This window comes from Ovis aries, chromosome 15 (assembly GCF_016772045.2).
Source record: "Ovis aries strain OAR_USU_Benz2616 breed Rambouillet chromosome 15, ARS-UI_Ramb_v3.0, whole genome shotgun sequence".
Classification (NCBI taxonomy): domain Eukaryota; kingdom Metazoa; phylum Chordata; class Mammalia; order Artiodactyla; family Bovidae; genus Ovis; species Ovis aries.
In genome coordinates, this window is record NC_056068.1 from 44,393,689 (window position 1) to 44,412,197 (window position 18,509).

At 39.5% G+C, this 18,509-nt stretch overlaps 2 protein-coding genes across 2 annotated transcripts; one reads left to right on the top strand and one right to left on the bottom strand.

Annotated features, from left to right (window-relative positions):
• Positions 1–286: 286 nt before the first annotated feature.
• On the bottom strand, positions 287–1,500 carry LOC114118260 (serine/threonine-protein kinase PDIK1L-like). The gene is made up of 2 exons (XM_060400194.1): positions 1,347–1,500; positions 287–1,215 (listed from the first exon to the last, which is right to left on the bottom strand). Exons 1-2 carry the CDS (start codon positions 1,498–1,500, stop codon positions 383–385), a joined length of 987 nt encoding a protein of 328 aa, XP_060256177.1. The 3' UTR covers positions 287–382.
• A 1,851-nt stretch (positions 1,501–3,351) lies between these two features.
• Positions 3,352–4,284, top strand: LOC101110265 (olfactory receptor 5P80-like). The gene has a single exon (XM_004016184.3). It carries the CDS (start codon positions 3,352–3,354, stop codon positions 4,282–4,284), a length of 933 nt encoding a protein of 310 aa, XP_004016233.3.
• The last annotated feature ends 14,225 nt before the right edge of the window (positions 4,285–18,509 follow it).

Below are 18,509 nucleotides of genomic sequence, written 5' to 3' on the forward strand. Positions count from 1 at the left end.
GGTATCCCTGTCACAATTCCTGATGGACAAGAATTGTGATTTTAATATCTTCATAGAGAAGATCCTTTGAACATTATGGCCCCTTAGTTTCTTGATTTCCCCTCCAAAGATCTTCTTTTTCTCCCTACTATATCCAGTCACTCCATTGATTTACTAGACAGTGTCATTTGCCAATAACTGCAGCTTTTGATCTCATTTAAGCATCTCAAACTGGACTATCACCATCTCCTGTCTTTCTAGCTCATTCTCTTTATTTTTTTATTTTTTTTGTTTTTTGTTTTGGAGTTTAGCTTTTTATATTCTTTTTTCAGCCACATTATGTTGCATCACTGTTAAAACAGAAGCAGCATATCATCCAAGATATTTGCAAATAATATATGTGTCACGTTTCCCAGCTGCTATCTTTAAATGCAATTTGTACTAATCTGAGTTCTAGTTCAAAAGCATCTGGACGATCCTGAGGGTTTGCAGCCAGCATTTCCTTAATCAGTTGTTTCATTCGCCCATTCATAGACTTTTTCTTCACAGGAATGAGAAGTTCCATTTTGGGATTTTCCAGAAGTGCCTCCCAAACAGGCACAATCTTAGTTCCTTGTTTTACATAACTCCCCGAGAGTTCCTTCTTTGTCTCTGTATCTATGAAGGTGATCCTTTCCAACATTGCCCAGATGATAATCCCCAGAGCAAAGATGTCAGCTTTTGCTGTATAATGTCCCTCCCACACTTCAGGAGCCATGTAGAAATCTGTTCCACAAGCTGTAGAAAGGAAACACTTGTTTACACTGACAGGTTCTTCTGGATTCTGCCCAGATGCTGAACAAACTTTACTTAGACCAAAATCAGCCACTTTGAGTGTAGGTTCCAAGTCACTGGTATCCAACCTGCTTTGAGAAATCAGGATGTTATCAGGCTTCAGATCTCGATGGATGATCTGGTTTTTATGCAAGAAAGCCAGGGCACTGCTCAGCTGAAGCATGAAGCTGGTGTTAGTTTTACGATTGGGTTTCCTGGACAACAGATACTCATTCGTATCTCCTCCATCACAAAAATCCATCACAAACCACAAGTAATAGGCGCTTCTGGGATCAAAGGCAATTTCTCCTTTTAGTGAAGTCTCTACAAGCTCTCCATGCTGTCTCCCCCATGGTAGCCATAATTGCAATGGTCTGCAGAAGTCTTCTTTGCATACATTTGCCTTGTTGCATGTGTTTGCCACTGTAAATAAAGGGAAGAATTAGAGCCGTGGGACATCTTTTGTGCCATCCCGTCTTTTTGTAGGATGCATTCCTCCAAGTGAATCACATTTGGATGTTGGCTCTTGATACTGCTTAGTGCCCAGAACTCACGCAGCGCTAGTTCAACGTTTTCAGGTGCATGGCGTCGAATTTTCTTCACTGCCACCCGTGCAGAGGTCTTTCTGACGACTGCTTCATATATAACACTGTAACTACCTCGGCCTACCTCCCGTATTAGATCGTACTTTGGCTGGCTACTCACCATCTTCAAGGTCAAGGTTTCTCAGGGTAGCCGCCGCCGCTCCTCTCTCTCACGGGCTCTGCAGTCCACCATTATCGGGGAGCTAGCGCCTCCGCCGCCGCGGCCTCCAGTCAGAGGCCGGCGCGCGCCCCCCTAGCTCATTCTCTTTAGTAGAATAATGAAAGCATTTCCCTGGGGGCCTGACATTTTTCTGTTGGCTTTACCCATCGCATGTACTCATTCATCTTAAATGTTCTGCTTAAATAATGGTGGTTTCACTCTCTACATTGCATCTACCCTCAAATGTCATACCTATCTCTTTTATTGCTCTCCAAAAGAAATCCTAGTTAAATTTGATTTCTTACCTACTAAACACCCCTAACAGTCCAGTTGAACACATGAGCATGTCAATTTTCTGTATCGGGGCACTGAGTACATATATCATCTGCCTCACAGAGTTGTCATTACCTTGTAGGCATTTATTTATATGAATTACTAGATTTCAAAGTCATCCTTTTAAGAGTAAAGATATTACCTATGTATTAATGTAATTGAAAAACTTTTTGAATTTATGGAGAAGGCAATGGCAGCCCACTCCAGTACTCTTGCCTGGAGAATCCCATGGATGCAGGAGCCTGGTAGGCTGCAGTCCGTGGGGTCGCTAAGAGTTGGACACAACTGAGCGACTTCACTTTCACTTTTACTTTGAATTTATAAATGAACCAAATATACATTCTGATATTCTATGTTCTTCTTTAGAAAGTATAGAAAATATTTGTGTTTTATCAATGTGGTAATGAGTTAGAAGGCTCCAGGAATGAAATTTGACTTCAGCTCAGTCGTAAGAAAGACATTTAACCTAAAATTAGTTACCCAATTTCTTTAGATTTCAGTTTCTAACTTTATAAAATGAGAGAGATGGAATGGATGGGACTGCATTTTGAAGCTTACCATTCTGTGATGGTGAGAAAGCTCTCATGCTTTTCTTGCTTTTTCATTTTTTTCTCAAACAAGTTGATAAGGGAAAGAGTTTCCTAGAAGCTGACCTAAAGGTGTGATTTTTCACAGACAGGTGCTATTCACATGGGGCTAGGTGCCTCTGGGAAGTAGGAAGCTGGAACCTTTTTGCTAACAGCCATAGTCCCAGGTTATGCAAAGTCTCAGGCACTTGTGGAATCTTTCTGGAGTAATCTGATCAATGTGTCTGGTTCCCTTTACCTGGATTGACTCACTATCATGAATCAGAATACTCGATCCTAACATGATACCATCTCCCTTTCTAAAACTCAGTCTCTCTAGGTTGATTTGATCATGGTTTGAGCACCTTGTTCTACATCCTGCCTTTGTTCAAACTTCCTGGATATTTGTTGTGCTTGAAAACTGTGATACCTGTTTAAATTCAGTTGCTCATCCTCTTTTATACAAGAAATGATAGCTCACATATTTTGAACAGTTGTTCTTTTCCATGGGTCCTGGCCCGTTCCAACATTTCTACTCCCTTTCATCATGTCTTTGGTTTAGAAGATATAGTTATTGGGTCGCTCATACTGTTTGGTGGACATGTCTAGGATGTGTTCATGAGAATCTATTCCTCATGGACCACCTAAACCAACTACACAATGCAAATGTGACTTGAATGTGTTAAGTTAAAAAAACAGATTTTTCTGAGTATTTCTGGCCTTATATCAATGAACATTTATATTTTCAAGTCTTATGCAAGATATCATGTGTGAAAACATTTTCCCCAAATATTTTCATATGGGTATATATGTTGGTATTTTCTTATATAGCTATTATAAAAGTAAGTATGCAGATTATAGTATTTTCTTCTAATATCCACTTGTTTTCTTTCAGTGGGCACCATTCTCAGTATAGATGGGGACTGGAAACTACACAACTGTGACAGAGTTCATTATTTTGGGGTTAGCAGAGGATACTACAGTTTGTGCCATTTTATTTATTGTGTTTTTGGGAATCTATCTGGTCACCTTAATGGGTAATATCAGCATAATCATGTTAATCAGAAGCAGCCCTCAGCTTCACACCCCAATGTACCTTTTCCTCTGCCATTTGGCCTTTGTGGACGTTGGGTACTCCGCATCAGTCACACCTGTCATGCTCATGGGCTTCCTCAGGGAAGGAACTTCTATCCGTGTTGCTGGTTGTGTTGCTCAGCTCTGTTCTGTGGTCACATTTGGGACAGCTGAGTGCTTCCTGCTGGCTGCCATGGCCTATGACCGCTATGTGGCCATCTGCTTGCCCCTGCTCTACTCCACCCACATGTCCCCCAGAATCTGCATTCTCTTAGTGGGGGCTTCCTATCTAGGTGGGTGTGTGAATGCTTGGACATTTACTGGCTGTTTGTTAAGCCTGTCCTTCTGTGGATCAAATAAAGTCAATCACTTTTTCTGTGATTATTCGCCACTTTTGAAACTTTCTTGTTCTCATGATTTTACTTCTGAAATAACTCCAGCCATCTCTTCTGGCTCAATTATTGTAGTCACTGTGTTTATCATTGCTCTCTCTTACATCTACATCCTTTTCTCAGTCCTGAAGATGCGTTCCACTGAGGGGCGGCACAAAGCCTTCTCCACCTGCACGTCCCACCTCACAGCAGTTACTCTGTTCTATGGGACCATCACATTCATTTATGTGATGCCCAAGTCCAGCTACTCAGCTGAACAAAACAAAGTGGTGTCTGTGTTCTACACAGTCATAATCCCCATGTTGAACCCCCTCATCTACAGTCTTAGAAACAAGGAAGTTAAAGAGGCCATGAGAAAATTAATGGCTAGAACACATTGGTAGTCCTAAAGTAATCTGACTTTTAATAATAAACATTGTGTAATGAAGACTTCTTCTGCAGATAAATAAATAATATCTTAAGTAAATTTCAGTGTATATTCATAGTATTTGAGACTCACAAATTTCATTACACTATTCCAAGAAAAAAATTCAGTGTAAAAAAAATGTGTATTCACCAAGATAGGAACATTAGCCAAAAAAAAAAAAGTTTTATTCTTACTTTACCCACCATTTTTTGCCCCTACAAGTACAAATCTTTTCAAATAAATTCTGTGCTCTTTGAATGTAGTCTTTGGAAATAACTTCTGGAAGCACCTGAACTTCCTTGAGTGGGAAATAAATAGCAGTGTTGCCATCCATAATCTTGTCATCTGACAGAGATGGTATCCGTGATGTACAGATAATCTAAGGACTGAAATCAGTGATGCTGGTAGTTGTAAAGCTTCTGCTGCTTTGTGATCTGAGCAACAGGATTCTTCCCATAATATCTCTGCAGGTGAGTCTCAGCAAGCTAACTCAGAGGATATCTGAAAGCTCCATTTAGCTTAGCTCTTCCCTTTCAGGGATCTAATCTCAAAAATATGTTCAAGAGTTTCCAGAAGAAAAACTACTGGGGGCTAATTGACATGACCTGGCTCCTTTCTAGGTCAGAAAGTAAGGTTTCTTTTTTTAAGGTTTGTTTCAATCTTGTCAAATGTATGCTGTATACTTCTATAAGGTGTGATAAACCATTCTTTCCCTCTTAGTATTGTTGCCTCTTATACTGAAATTCTCAGATTTCTTGCACATAATTTCATTGGAACTTCTGGATTAGCCCATAAAATGCTCTCTTTAAACCAGATGGTTTCCCTTATAGAATTTAAAGTTATTTGTATTTTTATAGACCTCTTTGTGTTTTTTCTCCCAGTTGTTTTATTCTATGTGGATATTTTTAAATAAAAAGGGATAATATTTTTAAAGATCTCATTTTTCCTTCAATAAATATAAATACCAGACTACACTTAATACAAGTTATATCATGTGATCTTTCTATTTAGTCATAATCAATGTTTCCACTGTCCACTACATTAAGTCCAGAGTGAGATTAGCTTCATGGTAGTGCGAGACATCTCTCCTTTTTGTCCTCCCCTCTTTAAACAACTAATTAGGCATCCATACATCAACAAAGTACCTCAGTGGGTGTTGTGGGATCCAGAACCATACATCAAGGGATCCAGGAGGAATCTTGACCACCTATGCATCTAGTGATAGTGAGAAAGACCCCAATATGGGCCTCAAAACCAGCAGGAGTCAGTGAATTTGTCTCAATTCTTCTCGGCCCCTGCCAAGGAAAACCTGGAGAGTGCAGACTTGGGCAGAAACCTATGGATCAGAGAGACTGTAGAAAGGTAGCTTTCCAGGTGAGGGATTCCTGCATGCAGCTGGAGAAAAATAATAGTAATGTGAGTTTGGATGCAGTGAAGACTACAGCTTTGCCAGTACTGCTGTTTCCCCAAGGCAACAGGGCCTGGGGAGGAACTAGCAGGCAATGTTCTCTCCTACAAAGGAAAAGGACAGCAGTGAGTGAGTGCTTGTCTTCCCTGGCATTTCAAGACACTGCTGGAGAAGTCCATCTAAAAAAGTGTTACTGAGGCAATACCTCCATGACTGGGGTAGGGGAGAAGATCAGAAAAGAAGCAGATAAGAATGTTAAAAGACACTAAAGGGATGAAGTTAAGCTGACTGTATTCAGTAATTAAGCAAGAAGTCTACAAGCCTCTGAGAGCAGGTATATCCATACAAGTTCAGGGGGAAAATCCCAGATATTATAGGAAATGCAAAACCATCACTGTAAAATTATAAGGCACATGAAGGCTGAAGAAAGTATGTCATCATCAAAAGAATAATAATAATCATCCAGCAACTGAACTCAATGGCACAAAATACTGAAATCTGACAAAGAATTTGAAATACCTGTCTTGGGGAAACTCAACAGCTATTAAAAAAACACAGAAAGACAATATATGAAAAAATGAGTCATTTAACAAAGAGATAGAAATTATATAAAAAAGAATCCAACAGAAATTCTGGAGCTGAAGAATTCAATAAATGAAAAATGCTATGGAAGGCATCAGGCATCTATAGTAGAGTAGACCAAATGGGAGACAGAATAAATGATCTAGCTAGTAGGAACTTTGAAAGAATCCATCCAGAGGTGAAGAAAGAAAAAAGCATGACAAAGAACAAAGAAAGATGATGCGATCTTTGGGATTCCATCAAATGTACAAACATTAGAATAATTGCAGTTCCAAAAGGAGAGAAGAAGGAGAAGAGGAGAAAGAACGTTTATTTTAAAATATAATAGCTACAGGCCAATATCACGGATGAACATAGATGCAAAAATCCTTAACAAAATTCTAGCAAACAGAATTCAGCAACATATTAAAAAGATCATATATCATGACCAAGTGGGCTTTATTCCAGGGATGCAAGGATTCTTCAATATCCACGAATCAATCAATGTAATACACCACATTAACAAGTTGAAAAATAAAAACCATATGATTATCTCAATAGATGCAGAGAAAGCATTTGACAAAATTCAACATCCATTTATGATTTAAAAAAACAAACAAACCCAGAAAGCAGGAATAGAATGAACATACCTCAACATAATAAAAGCTATATATGACAAACCCACAGCAAACATTATCCTCAATGGTGAAAAATTGAAAGCATTTCCCTAAAGTCAGGAATAAGACAACGGCGCCCACTCTCACCACTACTATTCAACATAGTTTTGGAACTTTTGGCCACAGCAATCAGAACAGAAAAAGAAATAAAAAGAATCCAGATTGGAAAGAAGAAGTAAAACTCTCACTGTTTGTAGATGACATGAACCTATACATAGAAAACCCTAAAGACTCCACCAGAAAATTACTAGAGCTAATTAATGAGCATAGTAAAGTTGCAGGATATAAAATCAACACACAGAAATCCCTTGCATTCCTACACACTAACAATGAGAAAACAGAGAAATTAAGGAAACAATTCCATTCACCATTTTAATGAAAAGAATAAAATACTTAGGAATATATCTACCTAAAGAAACAAAAGACCTATATATAGAAAACTATAAAACATTGGTGAAAGAAATCAAAGAGGACACAAATAGATGGAGAAATATACCATATTCATGGATCGGAAGAATCAATACAGTGAAAATGAGTATACTACCCAAAACAATCTATAGATTCAATACAATCCCTATCAAGCTACCAACGGTACTTTTCACAGAATGAGAACAAATAATTTCACAATTCGTATGGAAATACAAAAACCCTCGAATAGCCAAAGCAATCTTGAGAAAAAAGAATGGAACTGGAGGAATCAATGTACTTGACTTCAGTCTACTACAAAGCCACAGTCATCAAGACAGTATGGTACTGGCACAAAGACAGAAATATAGATCAATGGAACAAAATAGAAAGCCCAGAGATAAATTCATGCACCTATGGACACCTTATCTTTGACAAAGGAGACAAGAATGGACAATGGAGAAAAGTCAATTTCTTTAAGAAGTGGTCCTGGGAAAACTGGTCAATGACTTCTAAAAAAAAAAAAGAGAGAGAAACTAGAACACTTTCTAACACCATACACAAAAATAAACTCAAAATGGATTAAAGACCTAAATGTAAGACCAGAAACTGTAAAACTCCTAGAGGAGAACATAGGCAAACACTCTCTGACATACATCACAGCAGGATCCTCTATGGCTCACCTCCCAGAATATTGAAAATAAAAGCAAAACTAAACAAATGTGATGTAATTAAAATTAAAAGCTTCTGCACAACAAAGGAAACTATTAGCAAGGTGAAAAGACAGCCTTCGGAATGGGGGAAAATAATAGCAAATGAAACAATGGACAAAGAATTAATCTCAAAAATATACAAGCAACTTATGCAGCTCAATGCCAGAAAAATAAAAGACCCAATCAAAAAGTGGGCCAAAGAACTAAACAGACATTTCTCCAAAGAAGATGTACAGATGGCTAACAAACACATGAAAAGATGCTCAACATCACTCATTATCAGAGAAATGCAAATCAAAACCACAATGAGGTACCATTTCACGCCAGTCAGAATGGCTGCGATCCAAAAGTCTACAAGCAATAAATGCTGGAGAGGGTGTGGAGAAAAGGGAACCCTCTTACATTGCTGGTGGGAATGCAAACTAGTACAGCCACTATGGAGAACAGTGTGGAGATTCCTTAAAAAACTACAAATAGAACTGCCTTATGACCTAGCAATCCCACTGCTGGGCATACACACTGAAGAAACCAGAATTGAACACATGTACCCCAGTGTTCATTGCAGCACTGCTTATAATAGCCAGGACATGGAAGCAACCTAGATGTCCATCAGCAGACGAATGGATAAGAAAGCTGTGGTACATATACACAATGGAGTATTACTCAGCCATTAAAAAGAATACATTTGAATCAGTTCTAATGAGGTGGATGAAACTGGAGCCTATTATACAGACTGAAGTAAGCCAGAAAGAAAAACACCAATACAGTATACTAACACATATATATGGAATTTAGAAAGATGGTAACAATAACCCTGTATGTGAGACAGCAAAGAGACACAGATGTATAGAACAGTCTTTTGGACTCTGTGGGAGAGGGTGAGGGTGGGATGGTTTGGAAGAATGGCATTGAAACATGTATATTATCATATGTGAAATGGATCGCCAGTCCACGTTCAATGCATGATACATGGTGCTTGGGGCTGGTGCACTGGGATGACCCAGAGGGATGGGATGGGGAGGGAGATGGGAGGGGGTTTCAGGATGGGGAACACATGTACACTCGTGGTGGATTCATGTCAATGTATGGCAAAACCAACACAATATTATAAAGTAATTAGCCTCCAAAAATAAATAAATAAAATAATAAATTAAAAATATATATATAATAGCTAAGAATGTGCCAAACCTGAGGAGAGATATAGATATCCAAGTTCATGAAGCTAATAGGGCACCCTATTATCTCAATGCAAAAAGACCTTGTACAAGGCATATTGCCATGAAACTGTCAAAAATCAAAGACAAAGAGAATACCAAAAGCAATCGGAGAAAAAGATCATAACCTTCAAAGGAACCTTCATTCCAGTAGATTTCTCAGCAGAAACCCTACAATCCAGGAAAGAATGGAATGATATATTCAAAGTGTTGAAAACATTGCCAGTCAGGAATACTCCATCTACTAAAGCTATCCTTCAGAAATGGAGAGGTAATTTCCCAGACAAACAAAAGCTGAGGGAGTTCCTAACCACTACATCTGCCTTGCAAGAAATGCTGAAAGGAATTCAAGCTAAAATGAAAAAAGTATCAGTTAGTGACTTGAAAATATAAAACAAGCTGGTAAACAGTCATATTTAGAAAACTCCAAGTATAATATGACAGTGTGTCAACCACTCAACTATAGGATAAAGGTTAAAGGAAAAGATTATTAAAAATAAATCTAGCATTATAATTTGTTAGTGAATACACAATATAAAAATAGGTAAAATGAAACATCAAAAATATAAAAGTAGGGAATAAATGGTGGAACTTCAGTTCAGTTCAGTTCAGTCGCTCAGTTGTGTCCGACTCTTTGCAACCCCATGAATCGCAGCACGCCAGGCCTCCCTGTCCATCACCAACTTCCGGAGTTCACTCAGACTCACGGCCATCGAGTCAGTGATGCCATCTAGCCATCTCATCCTCTATCGTCCCCTTCTCCTCCTGCCCCCAATCCCTCCCAGCATCAGAGTCTTTTCCAATGAATCAGCTCTTCGCATGAGGTGGCCAAAGTACTGGAGTTTCAGCTTTAGCATCATTCCTTCCAAAGAAATCCCGGTTGGATCTCCTTGTAGTCCAAGGGACTCTCAAGAGTCTTCTCCAACACCACAGTTCAAAGCATCAATTCTTCAGCGCTCAGCCTTCTTCACAGTCCAACTTTCACATCCATACATGACCACAGGAAAAATCATAGCCTTGACTAGACGGACCTTAGTAGGCAAGGTAATGTCTCTGATTTTGAATATGCTATCTAGGTTGGTCATAACTTTTCTTCCCAGGAGTAAGTGTCTTTTAATTTCAGTGATTTTGGAGCCCCCCAAAATAAAGTCTGACACTGTTTCCACTGTTTCCCCATCTATTTAAGGAGTACATCAAGGCCGTATATTGTCACCCTGCTTATTTAACTTCTATGCAGAGTACATCATGAGAAACGTTGGGCTGGAAGAAGCACAAGCTGGAATCAAGATTGCCGGGAGAAATATCAATAACCTCAGATATGCAGATGACACCACCCTTATGGCAGAGAGTGAAGAGGAACTGAAAAGCCTCTTGACGAAAGTGAAAGAGGAGAGTGAAAAAGTTGGCTTAAAGCTCAACATTCAGAAAACTAAGATTATGGCATCCAGTCCCATCAATTCATGGCAAATACATGGGGAAACAGTGGATGAATGTGAAAAGGTTATCAGCTTAAAATAGACTGTATATAAACTCCATGATAACCTATAAAGCAGAAACTTAGAGCAAGTTAACGAAAGATAGAGAAAGGGAAAACAGAGCATGGAAAAGCACCAGTTTATAAGGATAAGCAGAAACAAAGGAAAAAAGAAACAACTGAATTACAAGAGTGCCCATAAGCAATTAATAAGAGAACATTCCCAAGTCCTTACATGTTAACAATTACTCTAAATGTAAATGGGTTGAATTCTTCAACGAAAGGCACAGAGTGACTAGGTGGATTAAAAAAAAAATAACAGGCAAGTATATGCTGCCTGTAAGAGACTCACTACAGATGTAATGACATGCATAGGCTCAAAGTGATGGGATGAAAAAAGATGTTCCATGCAAGAGGAAACCGAAAGGAAGCAGGTGTAGCTCTGCTTCTATTAGACAAAATAGATTTTAAGCCAAAAATAATAACAAGATACAAAGAAAGTCACTATATAATGATAATGTGATCAATTAGTGAAGAAGATGTAATAATGATAAGTGTATATGGAGCACCTAAATATATTCAGTTCGGTTCAGTTCAGTTCAGTTCAGTCGCTCAGTCATATCCGACTCTTTGTGACTCCATGAACTGCAGCATGTCAGGCCTCCCTGTCCATCACCAACTCCTGGAGTTTACCCAAACTCATGTCCATCGAGTCGGTGATACCATCCAGCCATCTCATCCTCTGTTGTCCCCTTCTCCTCCTGCCCCCAATCCCTCCCAGCATCAGAGTAAATATATTAAGCAAGCGCTAACAGATCTGAAGGAAGAAACAGGCAACAATACAATACTAGGACAAGAGCAATACTCCATTTAAGCAATGGATGGATCATTCAGAGTATCAGAAAGGAAACATTGGACTTGAACCATATGTTAGATCAAGCAGACATATATAGACTAAGACATATATAGACTACTGGAGAAGGAAATGACAACCCACTCCAGTATTCTTGCCTGGAGAATCCCATGGACAGAGGAGCCTGGCAGGCTACAGTCCATGGGGTGATGAGAGTCAGATACGGCTTAGCAACTATATCATCATTATCATCATTGTCATATAGAACATACCATTCTATGGTAGCAGAATAACACTCTTCTCAAATGCAGAGTATTTTCTAGCATAGATAATTTGGTGGGAATAGTTTTATCTATCTTAGATCTATTACAGTTCCGAAGGGAGAAACAGGCTCTGGCATTGCAAGCAGATTCTCTACTGCTAAGCCTCCGAGGAAGCGCCTGTACCACCTAGTCTGCAATTAATTCTTTCTAGTGGTTTTTTTTTTTTTTTTTTTCACTTCAGCTATTGTATTTTCAACTCTGATCAGTTCTTTTTATATTTTCTAGTTCTTTGTTGAAATTCACACTATGCTCCTCCGTTCTTTTCTAAGTCCAGTGATCATTTTAATGACCATTGCTTTGAGCTCTTTTTTAGGTAAATTACTTATCTCCATTTCATTAGGGTTTCCCCCCCCCCCCCTTGAGGTCTTATCTCATTCCCTCCCTTGGTATCTCCAATTTTCTTCAAGAGTTCTCTAGTCGTTCCCATTCTATGTTGGGTGGTCTGAATACCAGACCTGTATGCAGGTCTCCTGCGAAACCTATATGTACCTCAAGAAGCAACAGTTAGAACCGGACATGAAACAACAGACTGGTTCAAAATAGGGAAAGGAGTACATCAAGGCTGTATATTGTCATACTGCTTATGTAACTTCTATGAACAGTACATCATGAGATATACCAGGCTGGATGAAGCTCAAGCTGGAATCAAGATTTCTGGGAGAAATATTAATAACATCAGATATGCAGATGACACCACCCTAATGGCAGAAGTGAAGAGGAATTAAAGAGCCTCTTGATGAAGGTGAAAAAGGATAGTGAAAAAGCTGGCTTAAAACTCAAACTTCAAAAACCTAGGATAATGGCATCTGGTCCCATCATTTCATGGCAAATAGATGGGGAAACAATGGAAACAGTGACAGACTTTATTTTCCTGGGCTCCAAAATCACTGTGGAAGGTGACTGTAGCCATGAAATTAAAGTAAGATGCTTAATGCTTAGAAGAAAAGCTGTAACAAACATCGACAGTGTATTAACAAGTAGAGACGTTACTTTGCTGACAAAGCTATGGTTTTTCCAGTAGTCATGTATGGATCTGAGAGCTGGACAATAAAACAGGCTGAGCACTGAAGAACTGATGCCTTCGAATTGTGGTGCTGGAGAAGACTCTTGAGAGTCCCTTGGACTGCAAAGAGATCAAACCAGTCAGTCCTAAAGGAAATCAATCCTAAACATTCATTAGAAGGACAGATGCTGCACTTGAAGTTCCAATACTTCGGCCACTGATGCGAAGAGATGACTCATTGGAAAAGACCCTGATGCTGGGAAAGATTGAAAGCAGGAGGAGAAGGGGACGACAGAGGACGAGATGGTTGGATGGCACCACTGGCTCAAAGGACATGAGATTGAGCAAACTCTGGGAGGTAGTGAAGGACAGGGGAAACTGGCATGCTGCAGTCCATGGGGCTGCAGAGAGTCGGGCACGACTGAGCGACTGAACAACAACAACAACAACATATCTCATTCTTTCATTTGGAACACATTCCTCATCTTTTCATTTTGTTTGACTTTCTTTGTCTATGAAATTCAGTTCAGTTCAGTTGCTCAGTCGTGTCCGACTCTTTGCGACCCCATGAATCGCAGCATGCCAGGCCTTCCTGTCCATCACCAACTCCCGGAGTTCACTCAGACTCATATCCATTGAGTCAGTGATGCCATCCAGCCATCTCATCCTCGGTTGTCCCCTTCTCCTCCTGCCCCTAACCCCTCCCAGCATCAGAGTCTTTTCCAATGAGTCAACTCTTCGCATGAGGTGGCCAAAATATTGGAATTTCAGCTTTAGCATCATTCCTTCCAAAGAAATCCCAGGGCTGATCTCCTTCAGAGTGGACTGGTTGGATCTCCTTGCAGTCCAAGGGACTCTCAAGAGTCTTCTACAACACCACAGTTCAAAAGCATCAATTCTTTGGCGCTCAGCTTTCTTCACAGTCCAACTCTCACATCCATACATGATCACAGGAAAAATCATAGCCTTGACTAGACGGACCTTAGTCGGCAAAGTAATGTCTCTGCTTTTGAATATGCCATCTAGGTTGGTCATAACTTTTCTTCCAAGGAGTAAGCGTCTTTTAATTTCATGGCTGCAGTCACCATCTGCAGTGAATTTGGAACCCCCCAAAATAAAGTCTGACACTGTTTCCACTGTTTCCCCATTTATTTCCCATGAAGTGATGGGATCAGATGCCATGATCTTCGTTTTCTGAATGTTCAGCTTTAAGCCAACTTTTTCACTCTCCACTTTCACTTTCATCAAGAGACTATTTACTCTTCACTTTCTGCCATAAGGGTGGTGTCATCTGCATATCTGAGGTTATTGATATTTCTCCTGGCAGTCTTGATTCCAGCTTGTGTTTATTCCAGTCCAGCTTTTCTCATGATGTACTCAGCATATAAGTTAAATAAGCAGGGTGACAATATACAGCCTTGACGTACTCCTTTTCCTATTTGGAACCAGTCTATTGTTCCATGTCCAGTTCTAACTGTTGCTTCCTGACCTGCATACAGATTTCTCAAGAGGCAGGTCAGGTGGTCTGGTATTCCCATCTCTTTCAGAATTTTCCGCGGTTTATTGTGATCCACACAGTCAAAGGCTTTGGCATAGTCAATAAAGTGGAAATAAATGTTTTTCTGGAACTCTCTTGCTTTTTCCATGATCCAGTGGATGTTGGCAATTTGATCTCTGGTTCCTCTGCCTTTTCTAAAACCAGCTTGAACATCAGAGAGTTCATGGTTCATGTATTGCTGAAGCCTGGCTTGGAGAATTTTGAGCATGAATTTACTAGCATGTGAGATGAGTGCAATTGTGCGGTAGTTTGAGCATTCTTTGGCATTGCCTTTCTTTGGGATTGGAATGAAAACGGACCTTTTCCAGTCCTGTGGCCACTGCTGAGTTTTCCAAACTTGCTGGCATATTGAGTGCAGCACTTTCACAGCATCATCTTTCAGGATTTGAAACAGCTCGACAGCTCAACAGAATTCCATCACCTCCACTAGCTTTGTTCATAGTGATGCTTTCTAAGGCCCACTTGACTTCACATTCCAGGATGTCTGGCTCTAGATGAGTGATCACATCATTGTGATTATCCGGGTCATGAAGATTTTTTGGACAGTTCTTCCATGTATTCTTGCCACCTCTTCTTAATATCTTCTGCTTCTGTTAGGTCCATATCATTTCTGTTCATTATCAAGCCCATCTTTGCATGAAATGTTCCCTTGGTATCTCTAATTTTCTTGAAGAGATCTCTAGTCTTTCCCATTCTGTTCTTTTCCTCTATTTCTTTGCACTGATTGCTGAAGAAGGCTTTCTTATCTCTTCTTGCTATTCTTTGGAACTCTGCATTCAGATGCTTATATCTTTCCTTTTCTCCTTTGCTTTTCACCTCTCTTCTTTTCACAGCTATTTGTAAGGCCTCCCCAGAGAGCCATTTTGCTTTTTGCATTTCTTTTCCATGGGGATGGTCTTGATCCCTGTCTCCTGTACAACGTCATGAACCTATCCTGGTCTTGAAGGTGTGTGCTTCTGAGGGAGCATCCCTTTGCAGTCTGTGTGTGCTCAGTGGCTTTGGTAGGAGATCTGGATCTGAAACTAGCAAGGACCATGACTTCTCCTGGCAGCCACCTCCTTGGTGGGAATTAGAGCTGGAGATAGAGGGGCTGAAGTCAGAGCCTGGTGTAAGCCATGGATTCTCCTGTGGCATGATGGTGGTTGCTGCATTGGTGGGGATATGGTTGGAGCCAGAGGGGCTTAAACTGCAACCTAGAGAAAGCTGCATCTATTCTTCAGACATGCTGGCAGTCACACACTGGTGGGGGGTTGGCAGAGAGGCTGTAGCTGGATACTGGGGTGGAATGTTCTGGGGCAATCTGGCAGGTTAGCCAGAGTACCAGGAACTTTTCAATCTTCTACCTTTGCTCTGGGATGGAGAGCAAGTGAGTCTGTGGGTGTACCCTTCAAGAGCAGATCTCCATTTTTTACAGCCTTCTGGTAAGCCCGCCTGGTTTTCCAAACCAGGAAATGGGGCTCATCTTCCTGATGCTCAACCTCAGGGCTGGGATGCCCAATGTTGGGCTGAACCCCCTTCTTTTCAGGGAGAATCCCTGAGCCTGTGATATTCTCTTCCTCCTCTGGGTTGCCCACTGCGGGTGTGGGTCCCAACTTGAGCACTTCTCTTCTACCTGACTCTGTATGGTTCTTTGTTTCATCACAGAGTCATTCTTCTAGTCTTCAAGTTGTTCTCAGAGAAAATTGCTCCATTTGTATTTGTAATTTTGATGTGTTTGTGGGAGGAGGTGAGCTCGATGTCTTCCTAAGCTGCTATCTTGATTGCACCTTCTACCATTTTATATTTGAAGTTTAGTTCTTAATCTAATATATTAAACTTAGAACCAATATTTAGTTGTGAGATAATTTATTATATTTCCAATAATTATCAAATGGAAGTGTACAACTAGATACAAACAAAGAAACAAAAAATTTGATTGCTTGAGAATTGACAGACCCTTCAAAGATCAGTTACATTTGTGTGAGGTGCACTGTTCAGTATTCACTTGAGAATGTGATAATGACCCTTGGTACTGTTGAATTCACATTTGAATCTCGAGAATCTTCAGAGATTTATCCTCAAAGGCAAATAATGAGATAGCACAGGTGTTATATTACAGCAGTGAGTTTGAATTTATTACTGCAAGATGAATGAGTTTTCATTTTAAGAGGTAAAATTTTTCGCTTTTGTAAGTTAATCAGTTATACTGACTTAGCACGCATGAACTGATTTTTCAATACCCACTTGAGAACACTTTACTCTCTGAAGTTGTAACTGTACTTACAAATCACAGTGGAAAAATTGGGCAGATGCTATCCAGCAGTAATGTAGCAAATAACCTTGAGTGAAAGTCGCTCAGTCGTGTCCAATTCTTGGTGACCCCATGGATTATACAGTCCATGAAATTCTCCAGGCCAGGATACTCGAGTAGGTGGCCTTTCCCTTCTGTAGGGGATCGTCCCAACCCAGGAATCGAACCCAGGTCTCCCGTACTGCAGGCGGATTCTTGACCAGATGAGCCACCAAGGAAGCCAGCAAATAACGTTAGTTGAATTAATCTAAGTTTCACTAATTTACTTAGTGTACTTGCTGTGCTGTGCTTAGTCGCTCAGTCGTGTCTGTTTCTTTGAGACCCCCTTGTACTGTAGCCCACCAAGCTCCTCTGTCCATGGGGATTTTCCAGGCAAGAATACTGCCATACCCAGCTCCAGGGGATCTTCCCAGCCCAGAGATCAAACCCAGGTCTCCCACATTGCAGGTGGATTCTTTACCACCTGAGCCACCAGGGAAGCCCAAGAATACTGGAGTGAGTAGCCTATCCCTTCTCCAGGGGATCTTCCTTACCTTCCTTCCAAACCAGGGTCTCCTGCTTTGCAGGTAGATTCTTTACCAGCTGAGCTACTGGGAAAGCCCACTTAGTGTATAAATAGGCTTAATTCAAGTGATAATGATTCCTCATTTTTTCACCCATAAGACCAGAAAATTACATAGTCTTTCAATGATATTTAAACTTGGTATTTAGCCAACAAGTATCATACTATAAAATTCACTTAGTTTAAGATGCTTTGAGGACTTACTGTTTGTAAATATCTTGGAAAAACTTCCTCTATTTATTGTTTGGAAGACTTAAGCTTAGAGGCAACCAGAGGCTTTAGACAAAGTTGAAAATATTAAGTCAAAAAACTTGCAGATGAGTTTCAACCTGGCAACTTGCTGAGTGAAACTGAGTACACTTCTTATCTAACCAGGAAACTTATTCAGCAGTATATTATGTTGAAACTAATATTATTTGTTCTATTTTACTCCAATGTAACATCATGACATTAGGAAATAATCAGATTTCTTTGAATGTGTGTAGTTTAATTATGTCCTAGATATTAAACATGTAACATTTTGCATAGAGATTATACTGATAATTCAAACTAGTCGAAACATTTAGTTTTTAACTATAAATGTTAAATAAACATAATACATTTATAATAGCTGATTTCATTTATAACTTTAAATTTCCTTTCCATTTCTTCTTTGTCCTATTAAGAAAATTGTGTTTCTCCTTTTAAAAATGTGATCTTGTTTTATTGATTGAAATTGTAAACTTTGTAATTAACTAGGTATCTCATTTATACTTTACCTTTCTGAAAGTAGGAAAGTAATTTGCTATCCACCCATATCCAAGAGACTTGACTTCATCGTAAGTATTATTTAATTTCATTTATAGCGTACTATATAGTTACTGAAGGAATGGACTAGATTCAGACTACCAAGATGAGAGTCACATCTTGATTTTACCACTTGCTGTGCAAACGTAGCTGTTATATTGCTAAAGTCAGTTTCATCATCTATACGTGAGATAAAAATACATATTATTTTATATAAATTAAAATAGAACTATATAGAAAATTATTAACCCAAGACCTGCCATTTAGTAAATATTCAATAAATGTTAACTATTATATAAAGAGAAAAAGATACACATTATTTGAAGCAGGTTTTCCAGCGTTACTACTGAAAACAATGTTTAGCATATATAATAT

Coding starts and splice junctions, on each gene's coding strand:
- LOC114118260 (XM_060400194.1), bottom strand. CDS start 1,500: ATGGTGAGTAGCCAGCCAAAGTACGATCTAATACGGGAGGTAGGCCGA. Junction 1,216..1,346: donor AAACGTTGAACTAGCGCTGC/GTGAGTTCTGGG, acceptor CTTTATTTACAG/TGGCAAACACATGCAACAAG.
- LOC101110265 (XM_004016184.3), top strand. CDS start 3,352: ATGGGGACTGGAAACTACACAACTGTGACAGAGTTCATTATTTTGGGG.